We start from the raw sequence: 18,677 nt of genomic DNA, 5'->3' as shown, positions 1-18,677 counted from the left end.
GAAACCTGTAAACAAGTCAGGCCCAGGCCCACTAAGGGTCATTTTCAAGTCAATGACGCCGTTCTTGACCTTGCTTCATTTGACTACTGACTGACTTGCTTCGTCTCCAATTTTTTTCCGTAGAGAAAGCGAAGATCATTGTCGCTGAAGAAGAAGATGGAGTCATCTATGTCTCAGAAGTTCACTCTTGTTTATGCTTCTTTTCTCGGAGGTATCAATCTGATCGCTGCCTTCAAATTATCTCCTTGACTTGATCTACTTAATTATTTTTCCGAATCCAGCAGTACAAAATTAGGTTTTGAGTTACGAAAAATGAAAAATTAGGTTTTGAGTTTTGGTTACACTTGCTTCTTGGTGCTATTACTTCTCGGAACTGTTTTTGTTAAATTCTCCACTGACTAGGTCCATCAACTTCAACTTATACAAATCTAGTTTTGATCCTTAGTTTGTTGGATTGCTAAATATTTGTTTGTCTTTGCCATGATATCGATCCGTTTCTTGTTTTGGTTTATCTATACTGTGAATTGTTTGTTGCAAATAGGATAGCGAGACAAGGTTTTGCAGTCAGGTCCCTCAGTGCGTCAGGCCCGCCCTGTCTCAAGATCAGCTCCTCTGTGATCTGCTCTAGAGTCTTTTTTTCACAGCCACTAGTATCTTCTACATGTGATCCCCAACTTTAGCATCTATGAGATTGGAAAACAATGTATAGGAACTAGAGCTCGCTTTAGTAACAAAGTAGAAACTACAGTAGGAACAATGATCAGGGAGATCAATAGATATATCCAATAATGACCCTAGACTTTTTTTGTTCAGCAGTGATACCATCAAAATAAATTCAGATTCTGAAATGCCCATCTTGTTAACTAATTTAAGGGCAACTACAAAAATTAAAAATATACTTACTTCCCCATTACTTCAGATAACAAAAGGTTAGATAGTGTACGAAAGGAACCATTAGATAATTTTGTTCCCATGACTTCATGTTCACGAGATATTCACGTCTCTATCGTTGTCAGTTGTCACTGTCATCGAAACTATTTATCCTGGCTTTTGTAATGCGTGGTTACCAGTCTGATTGTAGTTTAGCATGTCTTGTGGTGTGACTGGATAAGTGTGTTAGCTGTTAACTTCATGATAGAAACTGGTTATATTGTCTTGTTCTAATCTGAAATACGAGTGTTAGATCTGGAGTGTGGTAAATAGTGCTATTATTTGGGTGTAGTGAGGTTTGCCACATCATTGGAGTTTATGCTGTGACTGCTAGGTCACAATGTTTGTATAATGTTGTGTATCTATACGATTCTTCCATCCTTCAATGAGTGTGGTAGATCTTTCCTCAATGCAATTTGTCTTCCAGTCTGTCATCTTCATCTAACGTATAATGCTTTTGACTCATGGCAATTTTTGTGGTTCAGCTGGTGGGTTGGTGGGTTACCTGAAAGGCAGAAGCAAAATATCACTAGTCGCAGGAGGAGGATCAGCTGCATTGTTCTATTATGTATCTGCGGAGCTCCCACGAAATCCTGTCTTAGCATCCTCCATTGGCATTGGTAAGAGACTCTTACTAATTTCTGTTCATTCTTGACAAATCTTAAAGCAGCTTATGATGAATCCAAAGTTCAAGTATGTTGCAGTAACTTGGTTCTCCTGTCTGGTCTATCTAACTCTTTGGATGTTAATTATGCAGTGGGGTCGGTGGCACTGACAGGGATGATGGGATCACGTTACTTAAGGACGAGGAAAGTGGTCCCGGCTGGAGTTGTGTCGTTGGTGTCACTCGTCATGACTGGAGCTTACTTGCACGGCCTCATTCGCTCAAGTTGAAAGCCTCTCTGCCTTCTTCCTTGGGGACCTATTTCCCAATGTTGTTAAAAGTTTTAAGTGGGCATTTCAAAGTTTCTGAGTATTGTATTGTTGTACTAATGATTTGTGCCTTTGTGGGTGGTGTTGTTTCTTTTATCAAAAGTTTTTTTTGTCCCGTGTAGTTTTAAGAAAATATGCTGCTGAGTAAATGAAACAATGATATTGAAGAGTAAGAATTTCACTAAAGTGAGAACTTAAACATCTTCTTATTCTGTAACACGACGAAGACTTTTAAAGCTCAGATAAAGAGAGCCACAGAATCCGAGACTTGAAAGTAAACGTGATGCGATGGAATAGAAGATAAGGTCAACAACGACTCAAAAGTTTATAGGATAATCTTCACTTTTATTAGCAAATTTCGACTTACAAATGCATTTTTATTTTACATTTTCACATTAAGAAAAGTTTTTACACACTGAAACATTAGATATTTTTATCTATTTTAGTTGGAAAACATCAAGAGATTTTGTCTTCTCTAATCATAAAACCTATGCGTTTACGTTTTGTGATTTTTGGCTAATAGCTATTTTATGTACCACTATGGTTACTCCTACAACAACTTTTACTGCACAAATACACATTATTAAAAGAGAGTCACATATAAAGTTAAAAATCAAAGTTTAACCGGAGGTGGAATTGTCAACCTTTTTAGTGGTGAAATGAAAAAGAACATTTAAATGCATTTGTATTTTACATTATCCATTTTCACATAATTAAAAAAAAAAAAAAAAAAAAACAAGAATCCAACTTCTCAAGGCTTTTAAAACAATTGCTCTCATTAATTAATACTTACTCTCACAACAACTCTAACTGCACAAATAACAGTGTTAAAAGTCATATAACGTGTGAAATCAAAAGTACTTACAGTTTCATCCCTAAACCATCCATTTAGTTTCTCTGGCTAAGATATTTAATAGCAATGCAATCATCATTAACTACTAACAACAGTAGTATAATCAAATAAACAAGGAAGAAATTCAAAGAGTTCTTCTTGAATTGGATAAAACTGACATCATCACACTGAGATTCGATTTTATTCTTTACAGATCAAAATATGCATCAACTTGCTCACGCACCTTCTCGAGAAGCGTAGCTTTTTCAGATCCATGATTTCTTAAGATAAACTAGTTACGCTTCTTCGAGCTGGTGCTTGAACGAGTTGATGGAATCAGTGAATTATGCCAAAAAGTAACTAAAGAAAGAACAAGCAGAGAAACAAACATGGTTAGAGAACAAAACTTATAGTCTTGAACATAGCTTAGAAGTTAGAACTACAAGTGTACAAGCAAATGAAAAGTTGAATATTTTCTATGGGTGAGGATGCTAATACACTAGCCAATAAGGAATGGATTTTATAGAAGGGAAGCTAGAAAATAAGAGTAGGAGATAGGGTTTGACACTGATTTTCTCTAGTCTACACCATTCACGTGTCACATGTCCCTAGACATGGGCTTTCAGAGGATTTCGAGGCCCAGTTGAGCCACCGACACATATCTTCCTTTCTCATCAACTCGTTCAAGCACCAGCTCGAAGAAGCGTAACTAGTTTATCTTAAGAAATCATGGATCTGAAAAAGCTACGCTTCTCGAGAAGGTGTGTAAACATATAACGAAGACTGTTTCATTACATGTCTTGTCTACGGACTATAGTAGACCATCTTGAAGACAAAGTTTGTTTTATTGTTCAGAGTTCAGACACTGAGTCAAGGATTGTTGCCGAGTATCATGATTTTAACAATGGTGCTATTAGTTTCTGCATTTGGGACATTACATGCTGTTTATATGACGAAAACAATATATTAGTTCAGACGCTGCATTTGGATGCAAAAGCAAGTGGATATATTTAGCTGCAATAAAAGGTGAGTTTGTATGTCATAGTGGAAGAAGAAGATGGTTCAAAGATCACATAACATGAAAAAAATGCACACAGAATGCAACTAAAGTTACAAGTGAGCCCCTGATTTTTCCATTACAAATCTTCCCCTCATAGGTTAAAAGCTTTGAGGAATGATATATGTACCTCTGCATGAGGCATGCTGTTAAGTGGACTTCATCTTTTCCCGCATCTTGTATTGCAGCGTTGCGGGAGCACAATCTAGCGGTGTTTCTCCTGATGGACGCATAACAATATTTATACTTTAGGCGAAACCAGAGAAATCCCCACGATAAATAAAGAAATCACAAGCAGCACAAAACAAATGAATCACTAGTCAAACTTGTTCTCTCTAAAATGATTGGACACATTATCAAGGCAAGATTTGCGTATCATGAGAATTACCTTGTGCATTTTTGTACTCGAGGCTTGCTCCATGATCCATCAGAAGCAACGCAATATTAGTTTGGTTGAATAGGACAGCCTGTGGAACCAAAAGATGATCTAATTAGTATATATGGACTTACCGAACCAAACCAATCACACATATGGCAGAGATAGAGAAGATTACCAGATGAAGCACTGACATTCCCTGCTTGTCACGGTAATTTGCATCTACGCCCTGCAACTCTTACAGATTTAGCATTTCTGAACACTAAATTAAGCCCAGCTTCTTAAATGGAGATTAAGTATACCTCTTTTAGAATCTTTTTCACACCTGCAGTGTCACCATTCTTAATTGCTTCCCTTAATCCCTTTTTACAGACAAACACATTCCATAAAATCTATGAATAAGCTACGGTCTATCCATGTAATGAAATGTCAAAGAGTTAACTACCTCCCCACTGGCTTCATAGTCTCTTTGGGGGATGTCTTGTCCAGGATTCAGAGCTGACCTGAGATTTTTCCATAGCTAAGTTACATATCAAGATACACCAGAAAGACATAGAAACTTCACTCAGACAGCAAGTTCCACAAAGGTTTTCTACAGAGATGAACAAAAAAGCAGATGAACCAATTACACATGAAACTAGATTTGATCTGTATAGTTGAAGGTAAATAATCAAGTAGACAGACAAGTTTCTCTCATGTCTAAATCTCATGGGAGTAAACTCTAGACGCAAGCTTTTGACTTGATACTAGGACTAAATTACTAACATATACCTAGAATTGCTGCTGGAAGTGGAACCTTTACTTTTTGCTGAAGGCTCTGACTTTGACTGAGGAAGAAGAGCCACAGGAGCAATGGTAGCCTGTTCCAAAAGCATTGTCAGAAGATATCAACATAATATGTAGGATAAGGAACACAAAGACATAAAAAGAAAAAGAGATATATACCGGTGGGTTTGGTTGAATGGTTGGTTTGGAAGGAGCAACACAGATGCAAAGAGGCATACCACAGTTGCATTCCATGGTTTCACTGCCTCCTCCAAGGCCCATATCTTCGTCAATATCAAATCTCGAAACTTGTTCTGTTAGAGAATTAAGTTTATTGGAAAACAACAGCATATACGAGTTTTGACTTATTTTCCTGTAATGATTGTTTGCTGCCACAAATAGAAATAAGAAGAACATTGACAGGATAATTTCCATCAAATATGTTCCTCCAAGTAACCCTAACTAACCAATGATTTGTTCTTCTTCTTATAGCATATATATATTTTTCTCATAGTCTTTTTATATCAGCATAGGTTCTTACCAAAATTGTGTGAAATAGTAATAATCATTAATTTCCCAAATTGGATTCCAAGTAAATCAGTCTGATTTCAGATTCCAAAATTGGATTTTTTTTTTCTTTCTCGGAAACTAAACAAAACCCAAATCAATCTAAGCATTTCCTTAGAAAAGAGTAAAAACCAAAACCAAGATCTAAACACACATGACACAACCAAAACTAATGTATGTGGAAGAGCTATAATAAATCAAAAGAAGAAGAAGAAGAAGAAGAAGAAGAAGAAGCAAGTCACCTGTCAAAGATGCCGTCGAAACAAAATCGCCCGAAAGCTTTTGAAGGAAGGAGAAGAAAACAGATATATCCTTCTTTTGTTGGAGTTTTTAGGAATAATAATAAAAAGAAAGATGATCCAAGTAATTTGATTGAACCCTTCATTACTTGATCGTTTTATTATTTTTGTTTTTTAATAATAGAGAATTTTGGCAAAACGAACCTAAAAAAAATTCTTTAATTGAGTTCATTAACCATACTAACCATATTTTCTGTATTTAATCCTAAAAATAACCCTCATTCATATCAAACCAAGGTTAATTTTATTCATGTTTTAAATTTATAATTGTGTTATTTATATTACTCATTTACGTTTCCTTAAGGTATCCTTAAAAATCAACTTTCACAGTAATTTTTTTTTTTTAATTTTGAATTGTGATTTTGGTTGTTAGAATGATGAATGTGATTTTTTTTTAAAACTTAGAAACTTGTAAAATGTGATTGGAAACAATAGGCTTTACAAAAAGCCCCCTCATCCCTTATTAATGCACTTTTCTTTTTTGTTTTTGTAATCGTTTTATACCCAAACAAAAATTCACTGCTAATATCGGTCAGATTCTTACAGGATACTCAAGAACAAGATCACACCCAAACGCAGTCCACTGATTAAGAGTACATACATGTATAACATTCATTGATTGAGAAAAGAAAAATCCATGTAATCAACATATGCTTCTCCACCCATAGCCTACTCCATTTGAAAGTAGAGAATATGCAACGCAGAAGTCGGGATTTCCTCGACCAAATCCTTTTCGGAAAACCAACTCTCAATGAAGTTGCCAATACGAGGAGATTCCTTTGAATTTGCAGCAGCCCATCTGTCTGCAAGCTTAAACCCAAACTTGGATGCTGCTGACAGGAGAGAAGGTTCATCAACCCTTCTGAAAACATGGCATAGAATCAATCCTGGCTTTTCTTTCCCCTCCGTTTCCCGTAACATCAGTTCTTTTGCGGTTTCAAACAAAGGAATAATGGCTTCAGCTACATAGGTAACATCTGTCCCGATTATAACTTCAAAGCCTCCACCACAAGCCAAACCCTTGATGCCTTGTATATGCTCTTTGTTTCCCCATTCAAGTAGACCTGTTTTCAGTTTCCCAAGTAAACAAGACTGGAGGTTCATTGTGATGTTCTCCGTCAATAGCGTAAGTGCCTTTGTATCTGCATCGGTAGCTACCACAAGGCTAGCTGATCTGGCGGCTACCATCGAGCATATTCCTGTGCAGCCACAACCCAATTCCAACACCCGTTTTCCAGAAACAATGTTTTGGTTCCTGTCAAGAACAGAAGCCATAAGCCGAGCTGACTCCCACAGCATCAACCCCGTAGATTTGCATGTATGTTGATATTCTTTGGACAAATGTTTGATTTTAAATGCAGAATCCCGAAGCTTAAATACGCTCATCTATGAAAACAAACCGGAGATGAATTTATAAGCATAAAAGAAAGAATTAAAGAAAAGCAGTGAGATTGAGTACTCAAGTCTCTTTACCTCATGACTTGATGGAGAGGCTCCAAACATTTCCATAGCCAGACCATCGGATATGTCAATGTCGGTATTATCAACTGTCTCTTTTCTTTCCTGCTCCTCAGATTTAAGCTGATTGTTGTTGCTTTGTTGTTGTTCAGACTGGTCTAATTTGGTAGGGTTTTTCTCGTCGTTTGATAGACGAAATGTAGCTTGGACCCAGCGCCGATTCATGACCAGTTCACGTGAACGATTCTCGACTTGTTTGCAGCAAACATCAAGCTCCTCAACTTCAAATCCTTGTTCGGAAAACAAACTTTCTAGAAACTCATTAGAAAAGTAGAATGCACGCTGCATAAATAATGTAAAATCATCACACTACTGCCAACATGTGTACTGCAAAGAGATAGCCTTGAAAAATCGGAGGAAAGAAAGAACTTACAGTGCCATCACCTCTGACATAAAAGTTCTCGCTGATCTTCTGATCCTTCCCAGAAAACCTCTCCTGTTGATCAAATACTGAACCACATAATGAGTAACAATGCCTTTTTATTCTGAAGCATGTAGATCAGACATAACTCATTTACAGCATACAAAAACATGAGCAAAAAGGCACTTGAAAATAATGTCTTTTGAACATGAAATTCTAGTAGAGGAGGTGTTTCCTTTTCAACAAAAAAAGTTCAAGTGTATCAACTTTTGATGTATTGATAGGTATTTTTAGTGAGATTTTAATTCTACTCACATGGTAAACAGAAAAGCGATAATAACTCAACTTTGGAAGTAATAAAAAGGTGGATCAAACCTGAGCAAGATCACCAACAGCATAGTCACGGAAGAGAATACACCCATTTGGCTGAAAACAGAAGAATAAGAAAGTAACTCAACATTAGAAATTTAGACTTGCAGAGGAAGATGGATGCCCAAAGAGTTCATTAGAAAAAATGTGGTTGATACCTTAAGTACTTTCCTAATATTCTGCAATACTAAGGGCATCTTCTCTGGTGATACAGCGGATAATACAAATATCTGTTCAACAAGTATTTGACATGAGAAATATTTTAGGATGATAAAAGGAAAAGGCTCAAACATATATATTGATCAACACAAAAAACCAGGGAGCAATTAGAGGAAAACGTTAATTTTTTGCTAAACTAACTAGGTCGAAGATAACACAATAATATACATTTGTTAGGAAAAATACCATGGTCACAATATCAACTGAAGATGGAGAAATATGATTGTCAAGACCATCCCCCGTCAAGTCACAAGCAAATGCACACACGCGCGTCACTGTGTATTCGTCATGAGCCTGAATGTCAAAACAAGTCAAATACACCCTGAACAAGTTCAACAGAAGCCAGTAACCTGAAAACTATGAAGCACATGACAATTCGTACACTATTCCATGTGGTGGACGCAACAAGTAACCATTCACAGGCATAAAATAAGGTAGATACACCTATTAAAATGTGCTAAGAGACACAAAGACAATTACTATAAATTTCCAGTTAATGAATTGACACTCCATCAACAGGTACTCATGCACAATGCAGTAATACGTTTATTAGTTATCCCCAAAAAAAAAAATTGCGTCATAGAGCTGAATAAATTGACCTCAGTAGCAAAGAAAAATCAACCAGAGAAAAGCAAACAATAGAGAAGAATAAGGAACTGACCTTGACCAACTCGACAGCTCGTGGTGAAAAATCACATGCATAGACGAAAATGTCTGGATATGTGGCAATTAAAGGAAATATGGTGTTTCCAGCTCCACAGCCAACCTGCAAATGAAGACCAATAGCTCAGCATACAAAAGCTACTCATCTAGCAAAGAACGAAATAGTTCGATTTAGATAAGTAACAGCTAGAGCATTTGTGATTACCTCAAGAATGACTCTTTTTCCACTGACCTGAAAAAAGAGAATAAGAGAAACTCAGGTTGAATATACAATAAGTAATGCAGCAGATACCATATGAATTAGTTTTATATAACTCACAGAAAAATAGCTGTTCCATTCCTTGTCCAGGTAGTGGCGGTCTTTGAAAAACTGATGAAGAACAAGTAAAATCAAATCATGTCATGTAAATTAAGTACAGTAATATCATTTGCACAAAGCACGAATGGCAACATTGTAATATGAATAGAGCTAAATTAGATCTGGTGAAAACTGAAATCAAGGGTTGAGGCAGTTGAAAACAGATCCCTTTACCATAAACTCTGTACACAAGATCCGCTCAAGGACTCAGACCATAACTCGTTTCCTACTAAAGAACCGCCATACAAACACACCTGAGTTACTAAAAGTCTAATGAAGATAGCTTAGTATGATATATTAGTATCACTAACTATCTTGAGTCCCCAAACCTACCAATCACCCTAAACAGTTGTGAGAGAGAGAGAGAAAAAGGGTTACTCTGTCTCCATGATGCTTGTAAAATATATCCCAATACTTTTTAGCATCCCTTTCATACTTCTCTGAGAGATATAAAACGGTACGATTAAAGGAGCAAGCTTGCAAAAAATAATAAGCTAAAGATGTGAACTTTGGACAAACCTCGCCAAAAAGGAGAAACACCAGAGTTAGCTGTCGGATAAATCTGCAGCTTCTCAATCGATTTCTGCTGCTGCTCTTCAATGCCAGAAGACATTATTACCAGAAGCCGTGTGTCTCTTCATAAGAAAAAAAAGAAAAAAAAAAAAATTCATGATAATGAGTAAATAAAAAGATACCCCAAGTAAACAAAACAAGCCGTGTCTCGATTTTGTATATCAAGAAACAAGAATACTAACCCGTGGTTCTCTGACGGCAAAACACTTGGGGTTCTTCTTTCTCTGAGAAATCTGAAGAAGAAGAAGAAGAAGAAGGAGAGAGGTTTTTTTTTTTTTTTTCAAGTGGAGCGATTAGGAGGAAGAATGACCCAATCTGAGGCATTATTAAGCTGATTGGGTATTATTATTACTAGGCCCAATCGTGGTTTGGTCAATTCTAGTCTTTCTAGACATACATTTAAATAGTCTTTAGAGCGATTAAACTCTACTTTTCTAATCTTGGTAAGCTAAGCTCTTTTTTTTTATTCCCTTAGTAGAAGAAGAGTAAGGAAACTGAGGATGTCTTGCTAACTTTGATAATTTGATGGCTGTGACCAGACTTCACTGGAGAAAACACATTTAAAAAAAAAACAGATGGTTGCGAGGTTTTGATTGTAGACCGCTGAGGATAACCGGTTGACATGTAAAACCCTAATTTCTCATTCGAGTAGGATTTCGGTTAAGAACGAAAAAACCAGGTTAACCTTACTTCTTCTTTTTTTTCTAACCGGGTTAACCATTGGCCAAGATTCAAAATAATCTCTGAAATCTGTTAAAATATCGACTATATCTGTTAAAATATCGACTATGTTATGAAAGTTAAAAATAGGAGGAGCTCCCAAAATCACAAATAAAAAAGATGCATGCATGTGATAAATGCTATGTAACTTTTGTGGAACTCATCATCACTATAGAACCCATCATATAACTTATCTTTTTACCTCTATAAATAGAACGATGGACATCCTCTTATCAAGGTCTTTTGTTCTTAATAAAAAGACCTTAATTACCATTTCAACAAATGGACATCATCCTCTCTTGAAAGATGGGAACTAAACTTTTAAGAAGATTAAGATCAGAGGACTCTCCCTCCTGTGCTGGGTGGAAGAAAAGCAGCTGAAGCTTCTAGTGGCCGGAGAACGCCGACTGATAAGAAATTTGGTAGGAGTTATAAAAATTATTTTGTGATTCCGTTTATCTCTTTGTTTTTTCCTTTGTTCTTCCACTTTTGGAAATCTCGGCTGATTGAAAACGTTTTACACAATAAAATGTTGTTTTGAACACATACAAATATTCTCAACGTTTAATTCCAACGCGTATGTTTAAAGCAAAAGGGAATTAGTTTAAAAATTTTGTACTAATTATCTTGGTATTGTTTTTTTTTTTTCTTTTAACAACAATTAATATTCTTCTTCATCTTCACTAGCAATGCTGATTTTTTGTTTCTCATACTGTCATACACAACCTTAGATCATAGTAAGTAAACACATGAATAACCGGTTTCTTATATTAATACTCTCTTCTTAACGTTAAATTTTTGCTTTCTTTAGTGAACAATCTTTCGAATATTAAGATTAATGTTGAACATGTTCCTCTAGCTAAATTTAGATTTACTGAGTCACATTAATAACAAATATATATTATATATAAGTTCAATATAGAAATTAACGTATATATATATATTATATATAAGTTCAATATATATTATTATATATTACTATTTTTTCTTAATAGGAAAGTTCTATGATTTTGCGTATGTTTGTTATTTTTACCTTTTGTTCGTTTTTAGTATAATGATTTAGCTTGGATAATCGTTTTAAAAAATGGTAGATGAAAAATATAGAATAAGATGAGCACTGCACATATATAATAGTAGCAAGTAGTATTCGACACCAGTCGATACCCAAACCACATCAATTATACTGCCACACGTCTAATTAATGACAGAGATATCAGACCAAACTGTACTTAATTATATCCAAACTTTAATTAATATAAAATTATGCTTTTCAGCAAGAACCAGATCTGTACGGTTGAAGACACAGAAGAACAAACAAGAGGAACAAAAACTATTTCAAACATATCCCAGCTAATCTTCGTTTGCTCATATGCAATTATGCACGTGTCTACTACAACTATGAATAATTTGTTTATATATTTAATTTTTGTTATCTACTCCTAAGTCCTAACACATGTGATATTGCTCTCTTAAGGGGTGAATGAAATCGAAGAATGTGTTTCTACCAAAAAAAAGAAAGAAATCGAAGAATGTGTCTACATATAGCTTAAATATGAGTGCTCTACTAATGCTAACTACTTTCGTTTTTGAGATTTATTAATATTATTATTGTTACAACTGCAAACTAAACAACTGTCAATAAGTTATGTGTTTATTTGTGAGTATATTCCTGTAACAAATAGATAACACTTTTTTGTTGTCTTTTGAACTTTTTCTTAATATAATCCTACGAAGATACACTCTATTCATATCGTATATGAAAGTTCTCTGAATTTTCTCTTTAATGAAATAGACCGACCTTTTTCAGTTGAATTCTAAATCTATTTTTCTAAAGTGTTTTTTTCTACTATTTTAATTTATTTCCCATGCCAATTGTGCATCCAAAATCAAGTCGAATGCTTTCTTAATATTATAATATTTTTCAAAGTTATAATATAATAGTGCTTACGTTTTTTAGTTTTAATATTTCATAGATTTATATACGTATTTTTTAACAAAATAAAAACAAAAATTAAAAAACAAAAATTTTAAAAAACAAAGAAAAGGAGGAACAGAGCCATGGGTTTTTTCAAGGATTGAAGATGAAAGACGGGTTTGAAACCAATCACATTTCTTTATCTCTGTTTGGTTCTGGTTTTGAGCCGTTGGTAGGGCATCATTAAAGGGGAACAGTTTTGGGTGTTCTTAGAGTAAAAATATTATGAAAATAATATAAGATCATTAGTTTAGATCTTTTGTTAAGAAGTTAATTATTGGGAGAACATGTTTAAGATCATAAGATTTAATAATATAATATTCTTAAACATATTATAATTATAAAAACTTATAAATTAATATTTAAATTGCATATTTATATAAAAGCAATGTATACTTATAAATTAATATAATATTCTTAAACATATTACAATTATAAAAACTTATAAATTAATATTTAAATTGCATACTTATATAAAAGCAATTGTATACTTATAAATTAATATAATATTCTTAAACATATTACAATTATAAAAACTTATAAATTAACATTTAAATTGCTTACTTATATAAAAGCAATTGTATACTTATAAATTAATATAATATTCTTAAACATATTACAATTATAAAAACTTATAAATTAACATTTAAATTGCTTACTTATATAAAAGCAATTGTATACTTATAAATTAATATAATATTCTTAAACATATTACAATTATAAAAACTTATAAATTAACATTTAAATTGCTTACTTATATAAAAGCAATTGTATACTTATAAATTAATATAATATTCTTAAACATATTACAATTATAAAAACTTATAAATTAACATTTAAATTGCTTACTTATATAAAAGCAATTGTATACTTATAAATTAATATAATATTCTTAAACATATTACAATTATAAAAACTTATAAATTAACATTTAAATTGCATACTTATATAAAAGCAATTGTATACTTATAAATTAATATAATATTCTTAAACATATTACAATTATAAAAATTTATAATATAATATTCTTAAACACTCTTTTAATTTGTGAAAAATTGTTTGCAAAAAATTGTATCCATTCACAGTTTGCCACGTCAGCTTAGAACTGAGCCAAGATCAGTTCTACATCAAGAACTAAAAAAAATGTTCTAAGCCACTATTCATTATTTTTCTAATTTTTTGGGCGGAGAACACTATAATGATGGCCTTATGATTGTATTTCTTTAGTTCTGTTGGTTACTCGTACTCTATGTTTTAACATTTAAATTTATTTTAATGGAGAGAAAAAAAGGCCCAAGTAACAACTAACAAAGATGACTATTATGACAAAGAAGATTTTTTTGATATTTTAGATCATAAGTTATCATCTGGATGGAATGAAATAGCAGATATTAAGATAGTTGTTTCATTCATCTAGAAGACAAACACAATTAATTTAATTGACCTTTAAGAGAGTGTTCCCTGTGACTGTCTCCTATGCATTTAGAGCTCTATAATTTCATTTGGACAATGCAATGTCTTATTCCCACAACTAGACTTATTGTGCCATATATTATTAAGGATTTAAGGTTTTCTTAGACTATGTACATTGGTTAGTCTTTCGTCAAATTTCTCATTAACAAAAAAATATCTATATATAAAATAATAATTTTTTATTATAAAAGTTTCTCAAATATAATTGAGAATCGTTCTCACCTTTTATGAGAAATTCTCATAATAAAAAATATTATATTATATTTTACTATTTCTTTTTTAAGTGAGAAACTTTTTGTGAAAAACCTCTAATGCACATGCCTTTATGTTGTTGGTCTTTCAATCATACACTAATATTTTCATCCATTTTAATTTTTATTATAAGTATCGTTTAAAACTATCTTCCCACATTATTAAAAAAAACAATAAAAAAATTATTGTAAATAATACTCTACATATTGGTTTCATTATCATAACATTTACATTAAAAACATAAACAATACTTATTTTAAAAAGTTTTTGCACAACACATAATATAAAATTTGGGGAGTAGTAGATATTTGTTGCTCATACTATATATATGTATATATATTAAATATTATACTTCTTAGCATTTATGTGCTAGCTACTTCTGTAGGTGATTTATTCGACATTTAATACTCCTTTTGTTTCATATTAAGTGTCGTTTAAAGATTTATCACACATATTAAGAAAATCATTAAATTTTCTATTTTATCCCTTATTACTTTATTATACAATTTTTATATTGGTCAATACATTAAATTAGTAGGGATAAAATTGGAAAATTTACCAAACATCTATATTGAAAATACAAAATGATACTTATTTTGTAACAAAATTTTCAGTATAAAACAACACTTAATATGAAACAGAGGGAGTAGAAAACTGTATTTGCTACAAAAATAAAAAGTAAGAAAATCAACAACTTTGTAGATTGTTTTATTTACTTAAATGTGATGATGACTGATTAATTATTTAAAAGACATTGAACGTGAATTAAAACTTTTTATATAAAGAGTCAATTTTATAAATATTATGCTTCCTCAACACTTAAAGGTAATATAAATATATCATTGTCTCCACAATTTCTGCATTAATATATTTTTCATGATTTCATTGTAGTTGTAGATAAGAATTGCTTGGAAAACGTACGTACTTAGTGACCCTACTGAAATAAAAAGCAAATTGTCCTTTACTGAATTAATAAGTTTCGGTGAAGCTACCTTCTTATTACCGGGCGTCTCCTCCTCTCCTGTGGGTTCCCTCCCTTTCCACACTGTTGTGTTTTATATTGCACACTAGTAGTGTATGTTATTTACTTGTCTTGTATATATCATTTTAAAACTAATATATTTTCCTTCTTCAGACACACCATCTTTGAATCTTCACTAGTATTACATTATGTTTATTGTTTTGTCATATTCAACGATTTTGTTAAAAGAAGACTTTATTTTTACCCCCATTCAATACTCGTCAACTACACAGACACACACCACTATACATTTATTCAGCTGTGTATATATATTGTGCTATCTCCCTCTTTGTTATTGTATTTCAGTTTCTGATTCCTCTTTCTAGACAAGAATAGATATAATAAAGACTTGACCTTTTTTAAGTCTTTCTTGGTGTTGCTACTCTGCAAAATCTTGAGGTATGTCTCTGATTCTTACATGGGTCGATCATAGAAGCTGGATAAAATCATAAAGTTTTCACCTTTATTTGATCCTATCAATGTGTTTGTTGAAATGTCTGAATGAGAACGGTTTTATTTAGCGTCGGCTACAGTAGTTGGGTTTGGTGATGATAGCAATGACTCAGTTAAAAAAAATGAATATATTAATGATAGTTGTTTAGAAAAAAGATTCGTTTGTCAACGTTTTTGATATTGATCTGAATTTGATGTGTGTTGCAGGGGATTTGTATATTGGTATATTTTGGGAGCAAACAACTTGAAGAGATTATATATTCTTGTTTGTTTTATCATGGGGCTTTCTCTTTCCTTGCTCTTGTCTGCTTGGAAAGAAGTCGTGACGACCCAGTTCTTCAGTTTCAAGAACCCTGTCGAGAGTTTTCTTGAAACCAGATCTTTTAGCTTCAAATTGAAACAAGGAGTCTTGACATCAAGAACCAACAGTTTCAAGAGTGAGAAGCCGCCGAAAAAGTCTCCTAAGACCGGTATGGAGCGGTCTTTGAGCTTTAACAGCTGGAAGATTCCAACAGATGTCACGGCTGAACCGTTGAACAACAAGGCTGATGAGCAGATTGCCGAAACGAAGAAGCCTGCTCGTAACAGTTTGAGCGGAAGAAATTGCGAGAGAATCCAAATAACAGTACCCACGATTACTCCACCTAAGCCTTTTGTGTTCTTCTCCCCTAGACCTGTCACAGAGCTTGACGCAGCTGCAACTACCCTACAGAAGGTGTACAAGAGTTACCGGACAAGAAGGAACCTAGCAGATTGCGCTGTTGTGGTTGAGGAGCTCTGGTGAGTCACTTGATAATCATCTATCTGTCTATCTGCTTTGCTAGTAATGGTGTTCAATCTGTTGACACTAATCTGTTTTGTTTCTTCAAATGTTTCCTAGGTGGAAGACTCTGGATGCTGCAGCTCTGAACTTGAGCTCGGTTTCCTTCTTTGGAGAAGAGAAACATGAAACCGCTGTTTCGAAGTGGGCACGAGCTAGAACACGAGCTGCTAAGGTTTGACACCATTTCCACAAGTTATATTATCTATGTTTCGAGTCCATAAACTTTTATCTCTCTTTGCAATGAAAACTGATGTGAATCCTACTTTTGTATGTCATTTAGGTTGGAAAAGGATTGTCAAAAGATGAAAAAGCTCAGAAGTTAGCTCTTCAGCATTGGCTTGAAGCTGTAAGTCCTCATATTTGCTTTGTGCATTGAAAAAATCTTCCTGTTTTGTGGATTTAATCTAACTTGAGTATAACAGATTGACCCACGACATCGTTATGGCCACAACTTACACTTCTATTACGATGTCTGGTCAGCAAGCATGAGCGCACAACCATTCTTCTACTGGTCAGTCTAATGACCTTCTTTATTTCTTTTTGACAAATGAATATGTTCTGAACTCTGTTTCCACATAATTGAAAATGAAGGTTGGACATTGGCGATGGAAAAGATGTGAATCTTGAACACCACCCAAGAAGTGTTCTGCAAAAACAGTGCATTAAATATCTTGGACCGGTGATTCTTTTTTGGTTTCACCTGCAAAAAGTCCATGTCTAGAATATACTTATCTTACTCAACGTTTGTGTTCTAAAACCTGCAGCTGGAGAGAGAAGCATACGAAGTGATAGTAGAAGATGGGAAACTAATGAATAAACAAAGCATGACTCTGATCAATTCAACAGAGGAATCGAAGTCGATTTTTGTACTTAGCACCACTAGAACTTTATACGTTGGGCAGAAGAAGAAAGGTCGTTTCCAACACTCCAGTTTCTTGTCTGGAGGTGCCACAACTGCTGCAGGAAGATTAGTCGCCCGCGATGGGATCCTCGAGGTGTGTTCCTATTCAGTTTGCTTCCTATCTTGAATCGCTTAGCCTTTATGTTGAGGAGCTAACAAAACACATTTTTGCTCAGGCTATATGGCCATACAGTGGACACTATCTCCCAACGGAAGACAACTTCAAGGAATTCATAAGTTTCCTGGAAGAGAACAATGTTGATCTCACCAATGTTAAGGTAAGGAAAATAATTATTTGTTGCATACATATGCTAAACATGAAAAAAATGGTGTGTACTCAATTATCTTAATCTGAATGCAGAGATGCTCTGTGAACGAGGAATACTCGTCATTCAATTCCAGTGGCTACGAAGAAGAAGAATCAAAAGAAAAGGAAGCAGAGAATAAACCAGCAGAAACCATCATTACAGAGGAACAAGAAGAAGAGAAAGAGAGAGAAAGACCGGTGCTTGAGCTTGCAAAGAGGCTGTCTTGCAAATGGAATAGTGGGGTTGGTCCAAGAATTGGGTGTGTCAGAGATTATCCAATGGAGCTTCAGTCACAAGCGTTCGAACAAGTCAGTTTGTCTCCTCGGATTTCGCCTGGTTCTGCACGTTTTCCATCACCCTACGGTCCAATTCCTTCTCCAAGGCCTAGTCCTAGAGTAAGAGTCTCTCCACGCTTAGCATACATGGGAATCCCAAGCCCTCGAGTTCAAGTAAACTGTTAGGCCTTTTGCTCTTAACTTAATTCACCAGGAAGTGAATGTTATGACCTGTAAGCTAGTAACGTGTGAGAAAATCATTCTCTCATCTTTGTTCTTTAGTTCATGTCACAGAAGTTTTTGTGTAAGTCCCTTTGGGTGTTTTGTCCCTTTTAGATGGGTGCATTGTAACTTCTGGTTTAGGTGAATCCCATAGGCTGTGTATTCATTAGGTAAATTATAAACAACTTTTTGTATTAGTAGTGTACAAGTGTTGGATTTGTAACCTCGAATAAATTTTGTTAAAAATATTGAATAATTTTCCATCTGAAAAATTGATCATTTATTTTAAGAAGTTAAGAGAAACAAAAAATGCGCGAGTTTTTGGACAAGAAAAACGTGTAAGGGTTTCAACAACAAAATCATCCTCTCATCTTTTAAGGGTTTTTTTATAAACAGAAAAAAAAAAAAAAAAAAAAGTAATTGTTTTTTTTTTT

At 33.9% G+C, this 18,677-nt stretch overlaps 4 protein-coding genes across 7 annotated transcripts; 2 read left to right on the top strand and 2 right to left on the bottom strand.

The window, feature by feature from the left end:
* LOC104752255 (protein FATTY ACID EXPORT 7) lies at positions 72-2,599 on the top strand. Its single transcript, XM_010474350.2, has 3 exons — positions 72-211; positions 1,416-1,550; positions 1,688-2,599. The coding sequence occupies exons 1-3, from the start codon at positions 157-159 to the stop codon at positions 1,822-1,824; spliced, it is 327 nt and encodes a 108-aa protein (XP_010472652.1). The 5' UTR covers positions 72-156; the 3' UTR covers positions 1,825-2,599.
* Positions 3,679-5,813, bottom strand: LOC104752254 (ankyrin repeat domain-containing protein 1). 3 transcript variants are annotated; one of them, XM_010474349.2, is made up of 8 exons: positions 5,703-5,813; positions 5,074-5,177; positions 4,900-4,988; positions 4,574-4,631; positions 4,431-4,490; positions 4,307-4,357; positions 4,141-4,219; positions 3,679-3,972 (listed from the first exon to the last, which is right to left on the bottom strand). In XM_010474349.2, exons 2-8 carry the CDS (start codon positions 5,173-5,175, stop codon positions 3,902-3,904), a joined length of 510 nt encoding a protein of 169 aa, XP_010472651.1. In that variant the 5' UTR covers positions 5,176-5,177; positions 5,703-5,813; the 3' UTR covers positions 3,679-3,901. The 3 variants fall into 3 exon arrangements, with proteins under 3 accessions (XP_010472651.1, XP_010472649.1, XP_010472650.1); XM_010474347.2 differs by having other exon boundaries at positions 5,074-5,282; positions 5,703-5,812; XM_010474348.2 differs by having other exon boundaries at positions 5,074-5,207; positions 5,703-5,812.
* Positions 6,275-10,157, bottom strand: LOC104752253 (uncharacterized methyltransferase C3H7.11). Of its 2 annotated transcripts, none has more exons than XM_010474345.2 (12): positions 10,003-10,139; positions 9,767-9,882; positions 9,626-9,687; positions 9,209-9,259; positions 9,095-9,121; positions 8,888-8,992; positions 8,413-8,520; positions 8,166-8,237; positions 8,014-8,064; positions 7,651-7,713; positions 7,233-7,559; positions 6,275-7,145 (listed from the first exon to the last, which is right to left on the bottom strand). In XM_010474345.2, the coding sequence occupies exons 2-12, from the start codon at positions 9,858-9,860 to the stop codon at positions 6,429-6,431; spliced, it is 1,677 nt and encodes a 558-aa protein (XP_010472647.1). In that variant the 5' UTR covers positions 9,861-9,882; positions 10,003-10,139; the 3' UTR covers positions 6,275-6,428. The 2 variants fall into 2 exon arrangements, with proteins under 2 accessions (XP_010472647.1, XP_010472648.1); XM_010474346.2 differs by having other exon boundaries at positions 6,901-7,014; positions 10,003-10,157.
* On the top strand, positions 15,284-18,491 carry LOC104752252 (IQ domain-containing protein IQM4-like). The gene is made up of 9 exons (XM_010474343.2): positions 15,284-15,660; positions 15,922-16,494; positions 16,595-16,709; positions 16,818-16,883; positions 16,960-17,048; positions 17,129-17,216; positions 17,302-17,532; positions 17,615-17,716; positions 17,800-18,491. Exons 2-9 carry the CDS (start codon positions 15,992-15,994, stop codon positions 18,205-18,207), a joined length of 1,602 nt encoding a protein of 533 aa, XP_010472645.1. The 5' UTR covers positions 15,284-15,660; positions 15,922-15,991; the 3' UTR covers positions 18,208-18,491.

This window comes from Camelina sativa, chromosome 16 (assembly GCF_000633955.1).
Source record: "Camelina sativa cultivar DH55 chromosome 16, Cs, whole genome shotgun sequence".
Lineage (NCBI taxonomy): Eukaryota > Viridiplantae > Streptophyta > Magnoliopsida > Brassicales > Brassicaceae > Camelina > Camelina sativa.
The sequence above is the reverse complement of the archived record's forward strand: the minus strand, read 5'-3'. Positions and strand labels throughout refer to the sequence as shown.

What these genes read in the sequence shown, in the direction of transcription:
- LOC104752255 (XM_010474350.2), top strand. Translation starts at nt 157, where the DNA reads ATGGAGTCATCTATGTCTCAGAAGTTCACTCTTGTTTATGCTTCTTTT. An exon ending in TTATGCTTCTTTTCTCGGAG is followed by an intron (nt 212 to 1,415) that starts GTATCAATCTGA and finishes TTTGTGGTTCAG; the next exon opens with CTGGTGGGTTGGTGGGTTAC. An exon ending in AGCATCCTCCATTGGCATTG is followed by an intron (nt 1,551 to 1,687) that starts GTAAGAGACTCT and finishes TTAATTATGCAG; the next exon opens with TGGGGTCGGTGGCACTGACA.
- LOC104752254 (XM_010474347.2), bottom strand. Translation starts at nt 5,244, where the DNA reads ATGCTGTTGTTTTCCAATAAACTTAATTCTCTAACAGAACAAGTTTCG. An exon ending in TGAAAAAGATTCTAAAAGAG is followed by an intron (nt 4,358 to 4,430) that starts GTATACTTAATC and finishes TAAGAGTTGCAG; the next exon opens with GGCGTAGATGCAAATTACCG. An exon ending in GAATGTCAGTGCTTCATCTG is followed by an intron (nt 4,220 to 4,306) that starts GTAATCTTCTCT and finishes TTGGTTCCACAG; the next exon opens with GCTGTCCTATTCAACCAAAC.
- LOC104752253 (XM_010474345.2), bottom strand. Translation starts at nt 9,860, where the DNA reads ATGTCTTCTGGCATTGAAGAGCAGCAGCAGAAATCGATTGAGAAGCTG. An exon ending in GAGCTGTCGAGTTGGTCAAG is followed by an intron (nt 8,521 to 8,887) that starts GTCAGTTCCTTA and finishes TTTGACATTCAG; the next exon opens with GCTCATGACGAATACACAGT. An exon ending in CAGTTGATATTGTGACCATG is followed by an intron (nt 8,238 to 8,412) that starts GTATTTTTCCTA and finishes CTTGTTGAACAG; the next exon opens with ATATTTGTATTATCCGCTGT.
- LOC104752252 (XM_010474343.2), top strand. Translation starts at nt 15,992, where the DNA reads ATGGGGCTTTCTCTTTCCTTGCTCTTGTCTGCTTGGAAAGAAGTCGTG. An exon ending in CTAGAACACGAGCTGCTAAG is followed by an intron (nt 16,710 to 16,817) that starts GTTTGACACCAT and finishes TATGTCATTTAG; the next exon opens with GTTGGAAAAGGATTGTCAAA. An exon ending in GCATTAAATATCTTGGACCG is followed by an intron (nt 17,217 to 17,301) that starts GTGATTCTTTTT and finishes TAAAACCTGCAG; the next exon opens with CTGGAGAGAGAAGCATACGA.